The sequence below is a fragment of the Triticum urartu genome, chromosome 7A (assembly GCF_056163025.1).
Source record: "Triticum urartu cultivar PI428250 chromosome 7A, HENAU_Tu73, whole genome shotgun sequence".
NCBI classification, from domain to species: Eukaryota; Viridiplantae; Streptophyta; class Magnoliopsida; order Poales; family Poaceae; genus Triticum; species Triticum urartu.
In genome coordinates, this window is record NC_141879.1 from 168626070 (window position 1) to 168646976 (window position 20907).

At 51.2% G+C, this 20907-nt stretch overlaps 2 protein-coding genes across 2 annotated transcripts; both read right to left on the bottom strand.

Moving 5' to 3' along the window:
• Positions 1 to 10712: 10712 nt before the first annotated feature.
• LOC125521159 (laccase-4) lies at positions 10713 to 13010 on the bottom strand. The gene is given in 5 exon segments (XM_048686206.2): positions 10713 to 11033; positions 11116 to 11833; positions 11835 to 12091; positions 12185 to 12710; positions 12837 to 13010. Coding segments are annotated over 5 exon segments (1743 nt in total). The 5' UTR covers positions 12948 to 13010; the 3' UTR covers positions 10713 to 10902.
• A 3076-nt stretch (positions 13011 to 16086) lies between these two features.
• Positions 16087 to 19907, bottom strand: QUA1 (Nucleotide-diphospho-sugar transferases superfamily protein). The gene is made up of 3 exons (XM_048684646.2): positions 19040 to 19907; positions 17355 to 17879; positions 16087 to 16782 (listed from the first exon to the last, which is right to left on the bottom strand). Exons 1-3 carry the CDS (start codon positions 19787 to 19789, stop codon positions 16504 to 16506), a joined length of 1554 nt encoding a protein of 517 aa, XP_048540603.2. The 5' UTR covers positions 19790 to 19907; the 3' UTR covers positions 16087 to 16503.
• Between the last annotated feature and the right edge of the window lie 1000 nt (positions 19908 to 20907).

Consider the following 20907-nt stretch of genomic DNA (forward strand, 5'->3'; position numbering starts at 1 on the left):
ACAGATGAAAAACAATAAGGCTCCCGGACCGGATGGATTCCCAGCAGAGTTCTATAAAAAGTGCTGGCACATTATTAAGGGGGATTTACTATCTATGTTCCATGATATGTTCTCTGGACAGCTTCAATTATTTCACTTGAATTTTGGGACTATCACACTGCTTCCCAAGAAAACGGATGCTGTGAGAATTGAGCAATTCAGGCCGATCTGTCTCCTCAATGTTAGTTTCAAAATTTTCACCAAGGTCGGGACTAACAGGCTCACACAGATTGCGCATTCTGTGGTGCAACAGTCCCAAATTGCTTTCATGCCGGACAGAAATATCCTTGAAGGGGTGGTCGTCCTGCATGAAACACTCCATGAAATCCATTCCAAAAAATTAGATGGAGTAATTTTTAAGGTGGATTTTAAGAAAGCGTACGATAAGGTCAAATGGCCATTCCTCCAACAGTCATTGCGTATGAAAGGTTTTGATGAAGCCTGGCGCCGACAGGTTGAATCATTTACGCAAAAAGGTAGTGTGGGAATTAAAGTTAATGATGACATAGGTCATTACTTCCAGACACATAAAGGCCTAAGACAAGGAGATCCGATGTCCCCTATCCTGTTTAACATTGTGGTGGATATGTTAGCAATTTTGATAGGAAGGGCTAAGGAAAATGGTCAAGTAGGTGGATTGGTACCTCATCTTATTGATGGAGGTGTATCCATCCTTCACTACGTTGATGATACAATCATCTTTATGGAGCATGACTTGGCCAAGGCGAGAAATATGAAGCTTGTGTTATGCCTATTTGAACAATTGACCGGGTTAAAGATTAACTTTCATAAGAGCGAGATGTTCTGTTTTGGTAGTGCCGGGGTTTCTGATCCACGGACACCTATGGGACCGGCGGACCGGGTCCCTTTCGGTTCGGCGGGGGCGGAGGTTGCGCAAAGAGCAGATCGAGGCGAAACACGCGAGCGGTCGGTCGTGCAAAGGGCGGATCGAGGCGGAGCACGCGAGCGATTTACCCAGGTTCGGGCCGCACGGATGCGTAAAACCCTACTCCTGCTTTGTGGTTTGGTATTGATTTCTAGCTTGGGAGCGCGGAGTGCTACAGTACTCTCCAGCTGCTAGCGAGACCGAGCGTGTGTATCTGGAATGGCCGTCCCCCAGCGTGAGTGTTCGAAAATGGCTCACCCCCCCCCCCTCTGTTGCACTCGGGCCTCCTTTTATATGCAAGGGGTTACCGACATAGGGCAACGGGGGCCGAGGGCAAAGATGGAAAGGTGCCGTAGTAGGGGCAGCTAGGTGCTGTAGCAGGCACAGCTACCTGCTACAGTGTTATCATACCTAACCCTAACGGCAGGGGACAAGGCCATTAAATGCCCGTCTGTGTCGCCTAAACAGTACCGAAAGGGACCGCTAGGGACGGCACCGTTTGCCACGATGGTGATCTTGTCAGCGCCTGCTCGCCACCATGCACCCCTAGCTGCACGGCCTCCCGCCACGTGTGCTCGGGAGAGCGACACGTGGGCGGGTGTGCTGGAGCGCAGGCTCGGAGAGGCGGTTCGCCGCGGCAAGCGCCTTGCCGCGGTTGTTGTCTTGTCGCGTCCGGGAGCTTGTCGCTCACCGGGCCTTGCCGGGGCGTGTGGCGCGTCGCGGCAGGTTTTCTTGGTATGCCTTGGATGGCCTTCCCGGCAAGCTCCTCTTGCCGGGGTCTTGTTTCCTTCCCGGCAAGCTCCTCTTGCCGGGGCCTTTGAGATGCTTTTGATAGCCTTCCCGGCAAGCTCCTCCCGCCGGGGTCTTGTCTTCTTAGCTTGGACACTTTGTTCTTGAATGGCCCTCAAAGTAGCCTCGGAGGATCTTGGCGGTCACCCAGCAAGCCTTGCCGCGGGATGCTGCGACTGCCCGTGCACAAGTTCGGGATACTAGGGTACCCCTACTCTAGTACACCGACAGGAGCCCCCAGGCCTGGGCCAGACACGGTTCCGAGCGCTGTTGGGCCAGGCCCAAAATAGTGCACGGGCACGCGCGGCCTAGGTCACGCCGCATACCTCTCCGCTTCCACCGCGCACCCCCCGAACGGACGCGTTGGGTGCGGCGTCGTGGGAGAGGTCGTGGGGGTTTCTTTATCTGGAAATGCGGAACGTCCGCCCCCTCCCCCTTTAAAAGCAGGGGAAGCAGGGGCGGTTGGCCCATTCGCCCGTTGCCATTCCCAATCTTAGAAATCTCCGCCGCTCCCTTGCCTCCCCAAAGCAGAGAGAGAGGGAGCGAGAGAGAGTAGCGCTCCGCCCCCCATCGCCACTAGCACCACCAACGCCGTCGACCTCCTCCACTGCTTCCGCCATGGCTCCAAAAGCCGACAAGGGGAAGACCGTGAAGACGACCGAGGCGCGGCGGCTCGCGGCGCTGCGGAAGAAGCGGTCCGTTTTCCCCCCCAGGCTCGGCGCGAAGGAGCTGAGGGAGGACTATTCTCTGTTCTGGTCGGCGGAGACGCGCGCGCATCCACGCACAAAGGTACTCCCCGCCGCCGCTTGGAAGGAGGCTCCGAATGGATACCCCTTCTTCGCATTGTTCTTCTACTGCGGGCTCTGCCCGCCTTTCTCAGATTTCTTCTGCGACATCATGAACACCTATGGATTCCACCTCCTTGACTTCACCCCCAACGCCGTCCTGACAATGGCAGTTTTCGCACATCTCTGCGAAAACTTTGTCGGAGTCCTTCCCAACGTAGCCCTCTTCTGCCACTTCTTCATCCCCCGAGTAGAGAGAGGAGAGCCTCTATCCGGCGGGATTGCCTGGATCTCAAGGGCCGGCAAGAAGGAGACCTATCTAGAGGGAGAGTTCCGCGGCAAGTGGGAGGAGTGGAGGGCGGATTGGTGCTGGATTGTCGAAGAGGATCCGCAGCCATTCACCACCCGGCGCCAAATCCCAGTAGTACGCGGCGGCGATTGGAGCGACCTGGCCCCGGAGGACGACAGGCTGAGAATTGCTGCCACTAGGATCCTGCGCCTCAGGCTCGCCGGGCTTACCGTCGGCGCTGTTGGCGCAGACTTCCTTCGCCGCCGCATCGCCCCCCTGCAGGAACGAGGGAGGCCCACTTGGGAGTTCAAGAACGCGGCAGATATCATGAGGCTGCGGCCGGGCCTCAACTACAACTTCACAGTCCTGGAGCTCAATGCGATGCTGCAGGAGCTGTTCAAATATGACCCCCAGCATCCCGAGGTGTTCAGGTTGCCGGGGGGCGTCGTGCCTTTGTGCAACAATTCCGCGCTCGACCGCATCCGTGCAATGATGCCGGAATGCGACTCGCACGGGATTGTGCCAACTTGGCAGGAGCCTGCCGACGAGGTCGTGCAGCAGTTCTTCGACGACTTGGTGGAAGTGGCAGTCCGCCCCGACGAGAAGGACGGCCTCACCCGCGACACCACTGACACGGAGATGGCGCGCATCGCCACCAGGCTGGAGGAGGCGGCGGCAGCCGCAGCCGCGGGCGAGTTTGGGTTCACCACGGCGGAGGCGGACGCAGCCGAAGTGGCAAGCCATGCCGAGCGAGGGGAGCCTGCTGGCAAGAAGGAGCTTGCTGAGCGTGACGCCGAGCCGACCGAGCCCGCCAAGGACACGAGCGGCTCGTTGCAAATCTCTTCTTCCTCCTCGTCTTCAGCTAGCCCACCAGAAGCAGAGCCTCCATCCCCACCAAGAAGGCGCCTCCGTAAGGTTGGTGATGTGGCGGAGCGGCAAGCGGGCCAATAGTCGCCACGTCGCGTGACACGCTCGACCACGGCAAGCACCGTTGCCGCGGGAGTGCCTCACGCCACGACGGCAACTGGAGCGGAGTCTAGCCGGACCACCGCTGCAGTCCCTGCCGCCACTCACGCCGTGCCAACGGCCGGAGCGGGGTCGTCCCGGACCGCCGCCACTGCTCCCACCAAGCGGCCAAGGGAAGCTTCTCCTCCGCCTCCTCGCGCCGGGCGCGGGCCAGGCTTCGACTTCTCCGCGTTAAGCTCCGACAAGGAAGAAGAGGGAGAGTAAGCTTCTCTTGTTGTACTTGCATTTCTCCAACTCTTGCTGTTGGTCTTGTTTCTCACTTGCCTTTCCCTGAATCTGTTCCTCTTTAGGACTCTGGCCCAGAGAGCGGCAAAGAGAGCTAAGGCCCCGGCGATCACCACCGAGGACGAGCCCACTGCGACAACAGGTGGCGCGCCCGAGATAACCTTGCCGGAGCTGGCGACTTTCCTCCATGGCAGCCCCCAGCGTAAGTGTGTGATTTACTTTCTGCTGCGAGGCGCACTTGGGTACTTGTCTTTGCTGATATCTGCTTGTTGACTTGTGTAGGAGCCGAGCAGCCCCACCAGGAGCCAAGGGAGAATTCCCCGACAAGGGAGAACTCTCCGGCAAGGGAAGGCTCCCCGGTGAGGGAGAAGTCTCCGGCAAGGGAGGGTTCTCCGGCGAGGGACAGCGTCAGCGGCCCCCCGACGACGGAGACCACGACCGCAGAGCCTGGTGCAGGTACTCCCCTTGCTTCGAAACTTCCCTTGGATCCTTCTCTTCTTGATCTTTATGAGTTTCTGCTGGATTCTGTTTGACTCTTCTCCCCTTTCTCCGGCCGTCAGATCTATCCGCTGCGGAGCAGATGGGGACAGAGGTCGCCGCCGGCGGTGGCGACGCCGCCGGCGCAGAGGCCGCCAAGGCGGACGCCGCGGCGACCGGTGAGGGGCCCGGCGATCGCGCTGACGGCCCTGAGGCCGCAGGAGCGCCAGGCGCTACACCGACCGCCGACCCGTCCGCCGCCGCCGCAGCGCCAGGCTTCGGAGAGCCCCAGCCAGGCGTCTACCTGAAGGCCGGCGAAAACGTCTTCATCAATCTTCCCTGGGCATCAAGCTCCAGAGCGCCGGTCGAGGGGGAGATCCTTGACGGAGAAGTGCTCGCCTCCGCGGGGTTGAAGCTAGTCGACGCGCCAAGCAACAGCAGCAACGAGCCCGAAGAAGAGCGGCTGCTGCAGAAGTTGATGTCGCTCTACCGCGCGCGGCAAGCCAAGCTGGAATCCCGCGAGGCACTTGTCGCGAAGGCGGGAGCTGACATCGAAAGGCGCGCGGACGAGCTCGGGGGTTTCCACCGGGAAGCCGTCCGATCCCTGGCGGAGGAGCGGGAGCAGCTCGCTGAAGCGCGGAAGGCCTTTCTCCTCGAGAAGGCCGAAGCCGAAGAGCTGCAGCGACTGGCCGCTGTGAAGCTAGCCGCAGAAGAGGGCGAGCTGGCGCAGCGGAAGGTCAATCTCGACGCCCACGAGGAGGAGCTTGCCGCGCACGAGGAGAAGCTTGGCGGAGCCCTCAAGCGAGCGAAGGACGCTGCCGCCGCCGCCGAGGCCGCCAAGGAGGAGTTGGAGACGAAGGTAGCGCGGCTGGAGGCCGATCTCTCCGAGAAGGGCAAGGAGCTCAGCGTCACCAAGGCCTCCAACGTGGATCTTGAGTTGAAGCTAACCACTTTGACCAAGACTCTGGACGGCGCCAAGAAGCGGGAGGCGGCCTTGAAGGAGGAAATCAAGGCCGACAAGGCGCTGCTGGAGAGCGCCGCCACCACCCAGAACGCCTTCAGGGAGACTGTGACGCACTGGACGGAGAGTCTGGTGAACGCCGCCACGGACATCGACAAAGAGCTGGCGCAGCTGGGGGTGGAAGACTTCGGGTACTCCTCCGACGAGAACCTCCAACCTAGCGCCAAGCTCACTCTGTTCTTCAAGGGCGTGGCGACGGCCCTCCAGCGACTCCGAGATAGGATCCCGAAGCAGCTGGCCGACGAGTCGCGCGAGATCTGTGCGGGAGCCCTTCAGAAGGTGTTGATGAAGGTGGCCTTCCGCAATCCAGGCCTCCGCCTCAACAACGTCCTCAGACCCTTGCCGCCTGACATCGATCAGGAGAAGCTCAAGGCCCTTGTCGCACCCATTGTGGACAAGGTGGGCGGGATCAAGAGGGTTGAGGGCGACCGCGTTGACTAGGCCGTCTGTTTCCTTCTTTCCTTGTCGCTGCTAGCTATGTCATAGAAAGTATCTGTTAGAGCTGCGACAAGTTATTTTGTAATATAACCTCCTTATGGGTAGTGATTGCTATATTATTCCCCTTTACTTGATTCCTTGCCTTGTATGCTTTTGCCCTACGCTTTTAGGGAACTTGCCGGTGCAGGCACCTGAGCCGCGAGCGCTGAGTGCGGGACGTCAGCAGCCTGCCGGCGGTGCCGCTACCGACAAGAAACCTTGTCGCAGTTAGCTGCAGCTAACTTAAGTTGCTGAGCGGGCTCGAAGAAAAGTAAGGGCGCGGCTAGTTAAGCAACTAGTCGCAGCTCACTTACGTTGTTGAGCAGGCTCGAAACAATGCAAGGGCGCGGCTAGTTAAGCAACTAGCCGCAGCTCACTTAATGTTGTTGAGCGAGCTCGAAACAACGCAAGGGCGCAGCTAGCTATGAGTTGGCTCCTCCGCGCACAGGTTTTCCATACAAGGTGCGGCCGTTCAGGGGAGATAAGTTAGAATTTTTTAAAATCTGATTGCTCAAATTTTGGCAACTTATCTTTCTGTTGTTTGCTTCCCGGCAAGGCGAAACTCTTGAACGACGTCCATACCATCATCTTCTCCTTGCCCTCCCCCCCCCCCGGCAAACTTGTGCGCGAGGGAGCCTTCCTTTCCTTGTGAAAAAGAAAGAAGAGAAAATACAGATATGGAGCCTTATGGCCCGTTATTGCTTACCGGGGAGTAGATGTTTACTTGATTGCCATGCATTTCTGCCAACAGCTTTTGTCCGTCTTCCCGGTGAATACGCTTCAATTTCACACCGTTGAGTCTTCTTCTGTACAGTGTCTTGTCAACAAACTGGTACATACTTGACTGCCGGGCTACTCTTTCCGCTTCTTCTTGCTCTTCGGGAAGTTCTCCTGTCTGAAGGAGGCGGACAATCTGCTGCGCCCATGGTGGAGCTTGTGGCTCGACAACAAGGACTAAAGGCGATTCTGCGGCTGCGGGAACGTCCGCTTCTACGGCAAGAACCCGCGGGTCTGCCGGAGCGTGACGTTCCCCGGCAAGCTTGCCGGAGCGAAACTTGCCGGGAGCTTCTGCTACAACGGAACAAACCCTAGGGCTTGCCGGAGCATCTTGCTCATTTCTCCTTTTCTTGTCGCTGCCCATCATGTGATGGGGACAATCTGTTAGAGCTGCGACAAGCTATCTTTGTAATGTTGCCTGGTCGTGGGCAACGATTGCAACGTTACTCCCTTTACTCGATTCCTCCCTTTGTATGTTTTCGCCCTACGCTTTTAGGGAACTTGCCGGTGCAGGCACCTGAGCCGCGAGCGCTGAGTGCGGAACGTCAGCAGCCTGCTGGCGGTGCCACTACCGGCAAGAAGCCTTGTCGCAACTAGCTGCAGCTCACTTAAGTTGCTGAGCGGGCTCGAAGCAAAGTAAGGGCGCGGCTAGTTAAGCAACTAGCCGCAGCTCACTTACGTTGTTGAGCAGGCTCGAAACAATGCAAGGGCGCGGCTAGTTAAGCAACTAGCCGCAGCTCACTTAATGTTGTTGAGCGAGCTCGAAACAACGCAACGGCGCAGCTAGCTATGAGTTGACTCCCCCACGCTCAGGTTCCCCATACAAAGTGTGGTCGTTCAAGGGAGATAACTTAAAATTTAAAAAATCCGGTTGCTCAAATTTTGGCAACTTATCTTTGGCCCTCGGCGTGGACGGAGCGGCTGCCTCCGAAACTTTCTTCTTCGGCGGCATGTTGATGAAGATGATGAAGATCTAGCCCGCGAGAACGCCGGATCTGAGGACGATGAAGATCTAGCCCGCGAGAACGCCAGATCTGGTTCACACAACTTCGACGCCCCCTACCTGGCGCGCCAAAGATGCCGGGGTTGCTCGGCCCTGAGATGCCGGGGTTTCTGATCCACGGACACCTATGGGACCGGCGGACCGGGTCCCTTTCGGTTCGGCGGGGGCGGAGGTTGCGCAAAGAGCAGATCGAGGCGAAACACGCGAGCGGTTGGTCGTGCAAAGGGCGGATCGAGGTGGAGCACGCGAGCGATTTACCCAGGTTCGGGCCGCACGGATGCGTAAAACCCTACTCCTGCTTTGTGGTTTGGTATTGATTTCTAGCTCGGGAGCGCGGAGTGCTACAGTACTCTCCAGCTGCTAGCGAGACCGAGCGTGTGTATCTGGAATGGCCGTCCCCCAGCGTGAGTGTTCGAAAATGGCTCAACCCCCCCCCCCTCTGTTGCACTCGGGCCTCCTTTTATATGCAAGGGGTTACCGACATAGGGCAACGGGGGCCGAGGGCAAAGATGGAAAGGTGCCGTAGTAGGGGCAGCTAGGTGCTGTAGCAGGCACAGCTACCTGCTACAGTGTTATCATACCTAACCCTAACAGCAGGGGACAAGGGCATTAAATGCCCGTCTGTGTCGCCTAAACAGTACCGAAAGGGACCGCTAGGGACGGCACCGTTTGCCACGATGGTGATCTTGTCAGCGCCTGCTCGCCACCACGCACCCCTAGCTGCACGGCCTCCCACCACGTGTGCTCGGGAGAGCGACACGTGGGCGGGTGTGCTGGAGCGCGGGCTCGGAGAGGCGGTTCGCCGCGGCAAGCGCCTTGCCGCGGTTGTTGTCTTGTCGCGTCCGGGAGCTTGTCGCTCACCGGGCCTTGCCGGGGCGCGTGGCGCGTCGCGGCAGGTTTTCTTGGTATGCCTTGGATGGCCTTCCCGGCAAGCTCCTCTTGCCGGGGTCTTGTTTCCTTCCCGGCAAGCTCCTCTTGCCGGGGCCTTTGAGATGCTTTTGATAGCCTTCCCGGCAAGCTCCTCCCGCCGGGGTCTTGTCTTCTTAGCTTGGACACTTTGTTCTTGAATGGCCCTCAAAGTAGCCTCGGAGGATCTTGGCGGTCACCCGGCAAGCCTTGCCGCGGGATGCTGCGACTGCCCGTGCACAAGTTCGGGATACTAGGGTACCCCTACTCTAGTACACCGACAGGTAGGGCCAAAGACGAACAGGATGCTTATAGGAAATTGTTTGGGTGTCAGTTGGGAGAGTTACCCTTCTCTTACCTGGGGATTCCAATCCACCATCGTAGGCTGACAAACAGAGAGTGGAAGTGCATCGAGGACCGATTTGAGAAGAAAATGAGTTGCTGGAAGGGTAAGCTCATGTCATACGGAGGCCGATTAATCCTGATTAATTCAGTGCTCACGAGTATGCCAATGTTTATCCTATCGTTCTTTGAGGTCCCAGTTGGTGTTAGGAAGAGACTGAACTTCTATCGATCGCGTTTCTTTTGGCAGGGTGATGAGCTTAAAAGAAAATATCGGCTTGCCAAATGGGATATCATCTGTAGACCGAAAGACCAAGGGGGTCTAGGTATTGAGAATCTAGAAGTTAAGAATAAATGCCTTCTTAGCAAGTGGCTGTGGAAGCTCTCATCGGAGAATGATGCTATGTGGGCTCAAATCCTTCGCAGCAAGTACCTCTAGACAAAAACTTTGTCCCAGGTTACAGCCAGGCCGACCAATTCACCTTTCTGGAAAGGCCTGATGAAAGTCAAACAGTCCTTGTTTAATAGGACGAAGTTTGTTATTGGAAACGGCACGAGTACACGTTTCTGGGAGGATACTTGGCTCGGCGAGACACCCTTGGCCATCCAATATTCGTCTTTGTACCGCATTGTTCAACGACGTGAGGTGTTCGTCGCATCGGTCTTTCAATCTACCCCCCTTAATATTCAGTTCCGACGAACGCTAGCGGGCAATCATTGGGAAGAATGGCTCCGTCTAGTTAGGAGACTGATGGAGGTCCAGCTTTCACAACAACCCGATGAATTACGCTGGAAATTGACTAAGTCTGGAGTATTCACGGTTAAATCAATGTATATTGATGTTATTGATTCGAACTCCATTCCTACGTCCAAGCATGTTTGGGATGTCAAAGTTCCTTTAAAAATAAAAGTGTTTATGTGGTTTGTCCATAAACAAGTTATTTTAACTAAGGACAACTTGATAAAGCGTAATTGGACAGGACCTACTAGGTGTAGTTTCTGCGATCGGGATGAGACTATCAAACACCTCTTTTTTGATTGCCCGTTGGCCAAGGTACTTTGGTAGACGGTCCACATTGCTTTTAATATCAATCCACCGAATTCTGTTAATGCGTTATTTAGGGCATGGCTTAATGGGATTGAGCCTGACTTAGCGAGACATATTCGGGTTGGAGTTTGTGCTTTGCTGTGGACTACCTGGACTTGCAGAAATGATTTGGTTTTTAACAAAATATCATGTATACATTTTTTGCAGGTCATATTCCGAACTACGGCTCTGATCCGTTCGTGATCGCTACTCACCCAGACGGAGGCCAGGGAGCATTTGGTTACTGGGTCTTTCCGCTGGGAGATGGTAGCTTGGGATATCTTCAACCGGTTTGGATGGCGGTCATGTAACAGGATAGGCAATTAGTTTCCCTATCTAGTTTTAGCCAGCCGGTTGTGGCGTCTTTTCTTGGCTAGTTGGTGTTTCTAGCCCTTATTGGCTCTGTGTGAGCTTTCTGTGCTTTTTTATTACTTTTGGAGACCTTTGTAACCATGTTGGCACTACTTTATTTGGTTAATAAGATGGCCGTATGCATCTTTCTGATGCAGAGGCCGGAGAATCCCCCTTTTAAAAAAAAAACAGGTATGGCGCTTACCAGGGTCCCTTCCAAAAACTTTTGGAATTTTGACGTGTAATTCACACCACCGTTTATTCAACACCCTTCAAAACATTCTCGTTTTTATAAACTGCTAATCAAGTGAAAGAACAAATTTAAATTGCAAAAAAGCTACAACCCTGGACAGGAGACATCAATCGCAAATTAACGAACAAATCAAATTAGAGAGGAAACCAACGGCTTTGATCCTCTGTGACTAGCATTTGGGGAGATCAGCCGGTGGGGGGAGCAACTTCTGGTTCGGAAGGCTTCCGTCTAGTACCAGCCATGCCATTCTCAATCCCCACGTCGTGTGCACCTCCAAATGGCAATGCATGAACCATACACCTGCACGTACATGAATATGATAGGTAGTATGAGCATGGACATAAACATTCTTTCAGTACGGTTTGCATTTAACTCTAGGTACCTGGGTTATCGGCGAGGAAGCGAATGGCCACCCACCCGCCGGCGGGCACCCCAACGGTGTTCCGCTCTACCGGGTCGACGAGGTTGAACTTGGCGGGGTCGTTCACGGCGTCGTAGTTGCCAAACCCTTGCCCGACCACAAAGAAGTTGAAGCCGTGCAGGTGTAGGGGGTGGCTCTCGAAGCCGAGGATGCTCGTGTCCTGCATCACCAGCTCCACCGACGTGTTGAATGGCAGCACGAGGAGCTTGGTCCCCTTGGCCACGTTCGTGTTGTTCGGCGGCGCCCCCGTGTAGTTGAATTTCAAGAGGGGCGTGACCGGGAAGTTGGACCCGTAGACTCCCCGAGACACGCCGGTGAAGTGCGACTGGAGGAGCGCCGTGGAAGGGAGCACCAGCGAGACGTTGTTCATGGCCGCCGCGAACTGCGTTTTGTTGGTGGGCCCCTGGCACGTAGTGTTCGCGGGGCACGGGAGCGTGCCCAGCCCGACCGTGAAGAAGAACCGCTTGTCCACCGACCGTGGCACGGCCGCCGGGTACTGAGGCGTGGCGAGGCTGCGGAGCTTGGAGGTGAAGTTGGTGACGAAGCCGGTGTCGTTGAACCGCGGCAGAGCCGGCTTGAACAGCGGCAAGTCCTTGTCAAAGCTTGGCACAGAGGGCGAGCCGGGCTTTTGGTACTCGAGGATGCCAGCGATAGTGGTGTTGTCGAAGGTGCCAAGGCCTGATGGTGGAGTAGGGCGCGGCCGACATGTAGAAGTTGGCCTTGGGGTAGAACGGCTTGGCGGTGAGGAGTACATTGGTGGTCTGGCCCGGAGAGATGATCAGGGTCTTGACGGTGAAAGGCTTGACGTAGACGGCGTCGACCTCAACGACGGTGAGTGTATGCTTGGCGACGGAGAAGAAAAGCTCATCGTTGAGCGCGGCATTGACGAGGCGCAACATGTACGTTTTCCCGGGTTCCACCTTCAGTTTGAAAGTGTCTGAGATGTGTCACCATACAACATCTCTATTAGTAGTTGGCACGTTTTATAAACATGTGACATTGGCTAGAAAGAATAGAAAACACGTAGTACCTTTGGCAGAGCAATTGTAGAGCGGCCCAGGGAGCCCGTTGATCGTGAAAGCGTCGGAGATGTTGGGTGCTCCGCCCGTCCGAAGCGCCTGCCTGACCACCGCCTCCGTGTCGGCCTTCCACCACTCGCCGAAGACCACCGGGACCTCTTTGTGCGGCGCAGCGAACGGGTAAGGCACGCCGTGCTTGGGGAGGATGATGATGGCGCCGTAGACGGTGGCGCGCAGCCAGGAGATGTGCGCGTGCCACCACAGCGTGCCGCGCTGCCCGGTGACGGTGAAGTCGTAGACGTAGCTCTGACCCGTCTGGATGGGGCACTGCGTGACGTACGCCGGCCCGTCGGCCCAGCCGGTCCGCAGCTGGCGGATGCCGTGCCAGTGCAGCGTCACGTTGTGGGCGACGCGGTTGGTGACGCGGACGACGACGCGGTCGCCTTCCCTCGCCAGCAGCGCCGGGCCGGGGTACTCCCCGTTCACCGTCACTATGCTCTTGGTGCCGCACAGCCTCGTCACATTCGCCATTTGCACCTGCATGCATGCAGAGGTATTAAGGTTTCGATCAAGACGAGCTCGAGCACCATGCATGAATTAATGTGATCAGGTCAAGATGATGACCGCAAATGCATGCAGAAGATGGAAGAATTGTGGACATACGTTGAAATTGTAGTGCCTGGTGACGCTCTGGGCTTGGACGATGAGCAGCAGCAGGGTCGCCATGAGGAGAGAGCACGGAGCTGGAAGGCCATAGGAGATAGCCATGGCCATAGCTTGTACTCCTTTTGAGCTTCTGTATCTTGAGGCAGCTCTTGAGGAGCAGAGGACAAGATGATGGAGGGTGGAATGAATGTTGAGACAAGCACTTCGGCTGAGTATATATATGTGCTGAACAGGAGGTCCCAAACGTGTGGCAACTACGTACCACCGGCCGGCCGGGCCATTTGCTTGAGATACATGCATGAATGGCCGCACGACGGACAGGCTTAGGCGGCAATTCTCGTTATTTGGTGGATGAACTATCAGGGCTAGCTTCAAGGGATGGAGAGAAGCTTGAGCTGGAGCGCGCCCAAGCTTTGGAGTGCGGCTACATCCAGTGCACTCGATCGATTACCTCTAGTTTAGTATAGATTGCATGCCTGCCGCCGGGTCACGTACCGTTTCCGTTGCAAAGCACACATGCGCATGTAATTAATCTCAACGATCACTTGTATGATACTCCAGCGTGTTTAATTAGTTAGCCCATGAAGAGATAAAAGAAAGCAAGATGGATAGTTAGTTCTGTTAGTCACTGTCACCACACCAACCTACTACATCGCTAGCTAGTACTCCTATCTTGCTATATTGTAAATAAATAAGTTCACTGGTCGCTAAGCAGTAAACGTCAGTTCGTCATATACTACTACTTGCATTCGTCCTCCTACGCTCCAGTGTGAATACACTGTTTCTTTTTGTTTAACACGAATACACTATGTTCATGTTCAGTACACCAAGGTTTGCATCATCACTTCACAATTTTTGCATGGATATCTCATATCTGGGCCTCCGTGGATACAGTAGGTGCGACATGCCTACCTAGTTGTTGGTGTCTTTGACGTGTGCCCTCGACTTCTTCCCTTGTACAATTCCCAACGAGGAGAAGGATGCTTGACCCAACCCGATCGACAATCTCCCTTGTATATTGTCGGTGAGGACCAGTTCATACCTTTCCATGCACTTCTTGCTTCTTACCTGCCGTTTTGTTTATTTAGGGCGACTGTTTGATCTGGTGCCAAACATTAGTAACCAGTATTTTGGGTAGCCAATAATTGGCAAAAACCAAACCATACTAGTGATAACGTTCTTAGGGGTAATCAAAAGTAGGCTGTTTGATAGCACACCAATAGATAGCCAAGCTTTCAGGTTTGTCGAATGCTTGCATGCTTAAATTAGGGTAAGAAAGCGGAAATCCCGTTTGGTGACCGAGCTCCAATGAGACCTCCAAATTCAAAATTCATATTTTTACATTTCAGAAAATTCTGAGAAAAAAACACAGATATATATGAAGGCATAACGCACATGTGTGTAAATTTTCAAGGCAAAATACGTTGAAATTAGGGCTGCGTAAAAAAACAAATCTAGGGTTGTTTAACACATGACACTATTCATCCTTCTAGGCCATGAATTTGTCTTTTTTGTACAGGTCGCAACTCAAGGTATTTCATCATGAATTTTTACACACATGTGGGTTACATCCTTACATACACGCATATTTTTTCAGAATTTTTTGAAACATAAATCTTTGAATTTGAATTTTTCAAAAGTAAAGGGCTCCATGGAGCTCGGCCTCCAAAATGCCATTTTCGTAAGAAACTATTGTCTAAACAAGTATAATTTTTATAGGGGGGTCGAGAGAAAATTGACATTCGGTTTGGTAAGTTTAATTTATCTTGTTTCAGAGGTTACATTTCAAGATCTATTACACAACAAATCATCACGTTTTAAAACAAAAAACCAACAAAACATTATGTACTACTCTAAAACAAGATAAATTGGCCAAGTCAAAAAACATAGCACAAATATGAAAATCAACAACGGGCATTGGTACATGCATTGGATGTCAAAACAAGTTTTTTTTGAGAGAGAGAGAGAATGTGAGAGTATGTCAAAACAAGTAGTACTCCCTCCAGTGCCGAAGCCAGGAGTTCAAAGTTGTGATGTCAATTCAAAATTGTGATGTCAAGTAGTTATATTTAGATTAATTCTATATTATTTTTTGGAGAATTTCTACTGTTTTGCCTTAATCTTGTGTAGTCAACTGACTACACAGAACACCCTTGGCAGTTGGCACCGCCACTGACTCCCTCCATTCAGAAAAAAAAATGGCATGATTTTAATTCAAATTTGAACTAAAACACGACGCGTTGAATTGTCAAGTAAACGGCCCAACCAGAGAGAGTGGGTAGGTTTGGTGTTGAATAAGGAAGTGGACTCTTCCTAAAAAAAGGTTAGGCAGCCAAATTACGTCAAATCACTAAAACAAAAATGAACGGCTCAAAAAGTTGTGCAGTGTGTAAATTATTATTATTTTTGAATTATTTGGATTGCTTACCACATGTGTTATGTGATCGTGTAAACTATTTAATACTATGTTTAAAATGATCATAGAGTTCAGAATTGATATCCATTTGTAAAAACATAGTCATGCTTTTCTATTGCGAAACAACAGATCTATTATAAAAGTTCATCGGAAGTACAAAGCACCCTAAATGTAATAAAAATTACATCGAGATCTCTGAACGACTGCTACGCCCTCAGAACGAGTTGCCGATGCGCCGCTAGTCGGTCTGACCTTGTCCATGACAGTTGAAAAGTTTTCTTGCACATGATCCTACGGACCAGCATCTTGGAATCGTAATCGTCGTCATTGAACCCTTGGATCGATTTGAAGCACCGGCACCAAATCTCGCTATCGCACACGTACAGTAAGAAAACCTAACCTCGTTGTCCCAAGAAGGCAGCAGGAATCTACATCAGAACTCCGTCGACTTGATCCCGCCTGACAAATTCAAGGAGGACCGAAGCCCGGAAGATCAACTAAAAAATGAAAACACGGCCATTTGAACACTGGCCCGCGAGGATAAAAAATCCAAACCTAAACTACTAGGCGAAGCCGAGACACCAAAACTCCCCTAACTGCAGCCAGCCGAGGCGCAACTCAATCAGATCTTGGGGAAGCGTATCAATACTCACATCCGTTTCACAAACGAATGAAAACGGGAACAAAACATGAACATATTGTCAAACGACAAAAAAAAACCTCTACCTCAATCTGAACGTGACTCTGATATCACTTGTTAGATAAAACGAGGGAGTCAAGATGCAAATTTGTTAAACCGTGCGAATGCGTAACTTCACTATAATAGAGGAATTTACATAGAAAAAGTCGATTTAACTGAACTATTATACAGTACTAGTACCTTATATAACACGGCAGCAAGTTTACAAGAACTAGACGGTGGGACTACATGGTATATATATAGAGGCCAACAAATAAGCGTACTTGTGTACTCATACGTGCCAGTACCAACACAAAGCTATACAGCACTCAGTACTAAGTATAGCATGAGACATAGAATTCGTATCACAATTTTACACATTCACAAGACTAATCTCAGGCAAATAGAATCGCAAGTGATTGTTTTCGAATTAGAAATGAAAACCGGTTTCAGGACGGCAGTCATCTGACAGTAAAAGATGTTCGGCGCTGTTCCAGCTGAAATGTTCCCCAGTTCCAATCTCCAAACCTTTTCCATTTCTGCAGAATAAATGTCAAGGCTTCCTTCTTCTATGGCGGTGCAAAATTGCATTGACGAATGAACGAGTCGTCGTAATCCACGTATTTTGTCCAGAGCTGCCTGAACTGGTTCATACCAATGTCCAGCCAAGGCTTCATGTTCCCATTGAAATGCACAACAGCAGCGTTTCTAATCTCCTCCATGCTGATGCTTGGATTATACCCGAGCCCAAGGACATGCCAAGATTTGTCAAGAGGCTTTGTCGTCGAGTAGAATGTGATTAAACCTGGGGGCAATGTTCCCAACTTCCATAATAACCGGTTCTCATTCTGAAGATGACACATACAGCAAAAATACATATATCAGATATGCTCCATTTAATATAACAAATTAAGTATTGACCGAGTTTCCCATCACGGTGAGCTAGGGCATCTAGAATTATAAATGCTACAGTTACAGCCTTTCAGGGGTCATACAAACGCTAAGTTCAGTAAGTTGTCTTGTTGCCCTGCTAGGCTAATAGTGCAGGCTATATAACCTCAGGGGATATAACCCTAACTTCTGTTACTTTCTGTCCAGCTAACCTATATCCTCAGAGGGCATGGAAATGCTAACTTTAGTCATTTATCTTGCTTTGCTGGCAAGCTATAAAGTTGGCCTTACTATAATTTAACTAGATCGGCGTGACAACTTAAACTATATTTAATTGTAGTTTATTACACAAAGTAATATTAGCTATCGTCATTTATCATGAAAAAAATTTCTCTTATATAGAAATGATAAGATAATTGTCCATTTGCAGAGAACAACTTAGTGGCACATGAACATTTATTGCTAATTAGAAGTTCTTAAAATTTCAGCAATAAAAGAAACGGTATCAGGGTGATGCAAGGAAACATACCTGAGTCTGCCAGTAATGGTACTGCTCGGTAGATTTCTCCCTCCTCCAAGAATTAAGATCAAAGAAGTTCATGCCATAAGCCCAGCCACATGCATTAGGATTGAACTTTGCTTTGATAAGGGGGTGCGAGAAGTTCATATACTGCCAATACCGATGAAATGACCCAAAGCATGTTTCTACTGCTCCATTCACCTTCCCATCCATGTCAATCTTCCACAATCCTGTAAGATCCCGCTGTACCACGACATCATCATCCAAGAAAAGAATCTTCTGCAGCTTGGGGTACATCTCAGGCAAGTAGAATCGCAAGTGATTAAGCATAGAAAGATACTTGGGATTCCTGAACTTCATATTGCTAGCATCTTTGGTGGCATTCTCAAGCTTATTCTCGAAATAGAATTTTTGGAGGTTTGCTGACTCCAGTTGCCGGAGCACAGGAACATAGGAGGAGTTAAGAAATTTGTAGTCTTCATATGCTTTGACCTCATAGTGTGCACCTTGTAAGTCCATGAGGCGGATTATCACCTGCAGATGCATGGCATAATTTTTACCAAATTTGCAAAGAGAATATTAAGGGGACAAGGGAATCTAGAACAATTTTTGTATTTAAGGTACACACCATTAAAGACAGATAATCTCACCGTCCGAAAGAACACCTAAACATACTGGCAATAGTGGCAACCACATTGGTAGTACTATGATTTTGAGGTATAGAACATAATTAGTACAATAATATTCCCACTGGGGTGACACTACTGTTGACTCTTTAGATCTGTTATAAGAAGATATGTATATAAAAATACTGCTGGTTATATGTGCATTACACCGAGTAAAGAATTCCATAGGAGATATACATGCCATCTTTTTACTTAAGAGTATAAGGTTACACTTGTCATTTATTATACTATTTGAGGAAATGAATAAAATTAAGAACCTAAGTCAATCTTGGTTTTGCTACTAGTAAGTAATCTCTACTCCTATAAAAGACTCAATTGGTGATGATGGTGTGCCTGCCATCCGTCATTTCTGACCATTAGATTTGCATCTAACGACTGTGAGATAAGTTGTGGCCTTTTTGCAACAATAGCTCACTTCTCTGCTCCAATCACAGAAAATCCCTTATTATCTTGAAACCAATCTCATCCCTCCCTCGTCTCATCAAAACAACCAAAGGAATATATTTTGAGTGAAACATAATATATTTTTAGTGATATATGTATATCAAAACTAGAGTAATTTCTTTCAAGTTTGTAAACAAGTATTATTCTACTTTGGATCCGTTGCAACGCACGGGCACATCGCTAGTTACTAAATAATCATAACTGGGTGAACACGCTACTTCTACGATGATGGCCGTATGACAAATGCACTAGATAGCATTACATCTAAACAAATCAATCTCTCTCTTTATTATAAACAAAATTTGACGATGTCAACCCACAGAAAAGTTCTCTCATTTTAAAACAGAGCGATTTTGCAATTCGTAAAACTAACCACCAGTAACTGTTACCATTTCATTTAGATATGGTGAATAAGATTGACTCCACGGTTGACACAGAGACACCATCACCTTGTTTTTTTTTTTTGAAAGTACACCATCACCTTGTTATTTATAAGTATAAGATTGGACCAACGTAGTGATAACGTAGCACATATGCAAGATGGAGAAACATGATGGGACAAACCTGCATCGCCCCAAGGTTCATTCGGTCAGTCACCACATGGAAGACGTGCTTTGAGGGGTCCTGCGAGTTGGCTACGCAGGAGCGGACGACGACGGAGGCCGCGAGCACGTTATCGGAGAAGATGGCGTAGTGGAACAGCGCGGGGTCCTCCAGCGCCGCAGGCGGCGGCACCGGGTCCGCGAACTTGTCAGGCAGCGCGATACGCTCGGCGGTGAGGCGGACAGCGAGGCAGTGGAGCGGCTTGGGTATGGATTTGGCGGCGATGAGCGAGGCGAAGGCGCCGCGCTTCTTGGCGCGCGCGAGCAGCTCGTTCTGCGCGAAGATTGCGTCCTTGAGGCGCTGGATTTTGAGCTGCGGGTCGAAGAGCGGCTTGGCGTCGGCGATGGCGGCGCGGGCGGCGCGGATCAGGTCCTTGGCCTGGAGCTCGAGCCGGCGCGCCTGGTCGCTCTGGGACGCCGGGTCGGACGACGCGGAGGCGGCGGCGCCTAGGTCCCGGAGCGTGGCGGTGAGGTTGCGGTGGAGGGAGGAGAGGAGGCGGAGGTGGCGCGCGCGGTCGAGGTGGAGGCGGCGGGAGGCCGCGGCGAGCGCGGCGGCGGAGGCGGCCGCGTCCGAGGCCTGCTTCCGGATCTGCTCCGCGCGGAGGCGGTCGCCATTCACGGCCGCGGACCCGCCGCCTGCGGCGGGCGGCGCAGCGGCGACGAGGAGGAGGAGCACGAAGACGGAAGCGGGGAGGGCGGCAGCGGCTGCCATGGCTTCAGTGCTCGCGAGGTTCGGCAGCTCGCCGCATTGGAGGGAGAGTGATTGGGGGTTGGGGAGGAAGTGGGGATGAGACGAGAGGGATTAAATGTTGGGCAGTGGGCAGTGGCAGTGGCACTGGCAAGAGGATTTATGGTGATGGTCCTGTTTTTTATTTAGGTACAAATCACGTACCACGCGTCGGTGGGGAGTGCAAGCCGGCCAGAATTCTGGTAGTACTGGCCGTTGTTTTCCTTTTCTATAGTGGAACAGCCAGGGTAAATACTCCTACTTTAATTAGAGTAGCCATGTATTCTACGGAGTATGAGCCTCCCACTTGTACTCGTATACTCCTACTCGTTTGACTTGAGACAAGAGTCGAAGGCCTTCTTTTCAAAAGAGGGAGTACAAGGGCGTACTCCCTTCGTCCGGTGAAGAGTGTACATCTAAAAGTTTTTAGGACAAATTATGGAGTTGAGTAAAAAATGCATTGAAAAGGTGCAAATTACCATCTTTCTCCTCTTTAATTACCTAACCCCAATGAGCTAAGTGCATGTAAAAATTAAGAAAATCATGTGTAGATTGCTATTGGTCTTGATTACCGTATGATGAAAGAGAAGTATTTTTTCCTACTTTATAGTACATTAGGAAGATAGAAGTATACTCTTTTGTGGACAAATTTGAAGCTAGATGTACACTCTTCACCGGACGGAGGGAGTATATGAGGAATCTAATATGCTTTAAATAAAATTATACATAAACAATGAGTGAGTATTAATATTTATACACTTTAAGCATACATAACGCACTAAAAAAATACAAAAATAAGCCAAAATAAATAAATAACATGCTTATGTCTTGTCTAGAAGCAACATTCATGTATTATTAGTTAATACTTCAAACTTTACTCGTATATTGGATATCCATATTTAAAAGGTCAGATTATCCAGCTAGAAAAAATCGATTATCGTTTTGGCCATATATTAGTAATACCATGTCTATCAATCAAACTCGGGTTCGAACCGGATTCTGGGCCCTAGCCTCCACGGGGTCTTGTTCATTGAACTCCTACCGACTGGGAGTAGACGTACGCGAGCGCGGTAGCAACGAGGACTATACATTGAGAGCCAACA

Bases quoted from the DNA above. Each gene is read 5' to 3' on its own strand.
- QUA1 (XM_048684646.2), bottom strand. From the start codon at position 19,789: ATGGCAGCCGCTGCCGCCCTCCCCGCTTCCGTCTTCGTGCTCCTCCTC. The intron at 17,880-19,039 runs GTTTGTCCCATC...ATGCATCTGCAG, and splicing joins TGAACCTTGGGGCGATGCAG to GTGATAATCCGCCTCATGGA. The intron at 16,783-17,354 runs GTATGTTTCCTT...TGTCATCTTCAG, and splicing joins ACCATTACTGGCAGACTCAG to AATGAGAACCGGTTATTATG.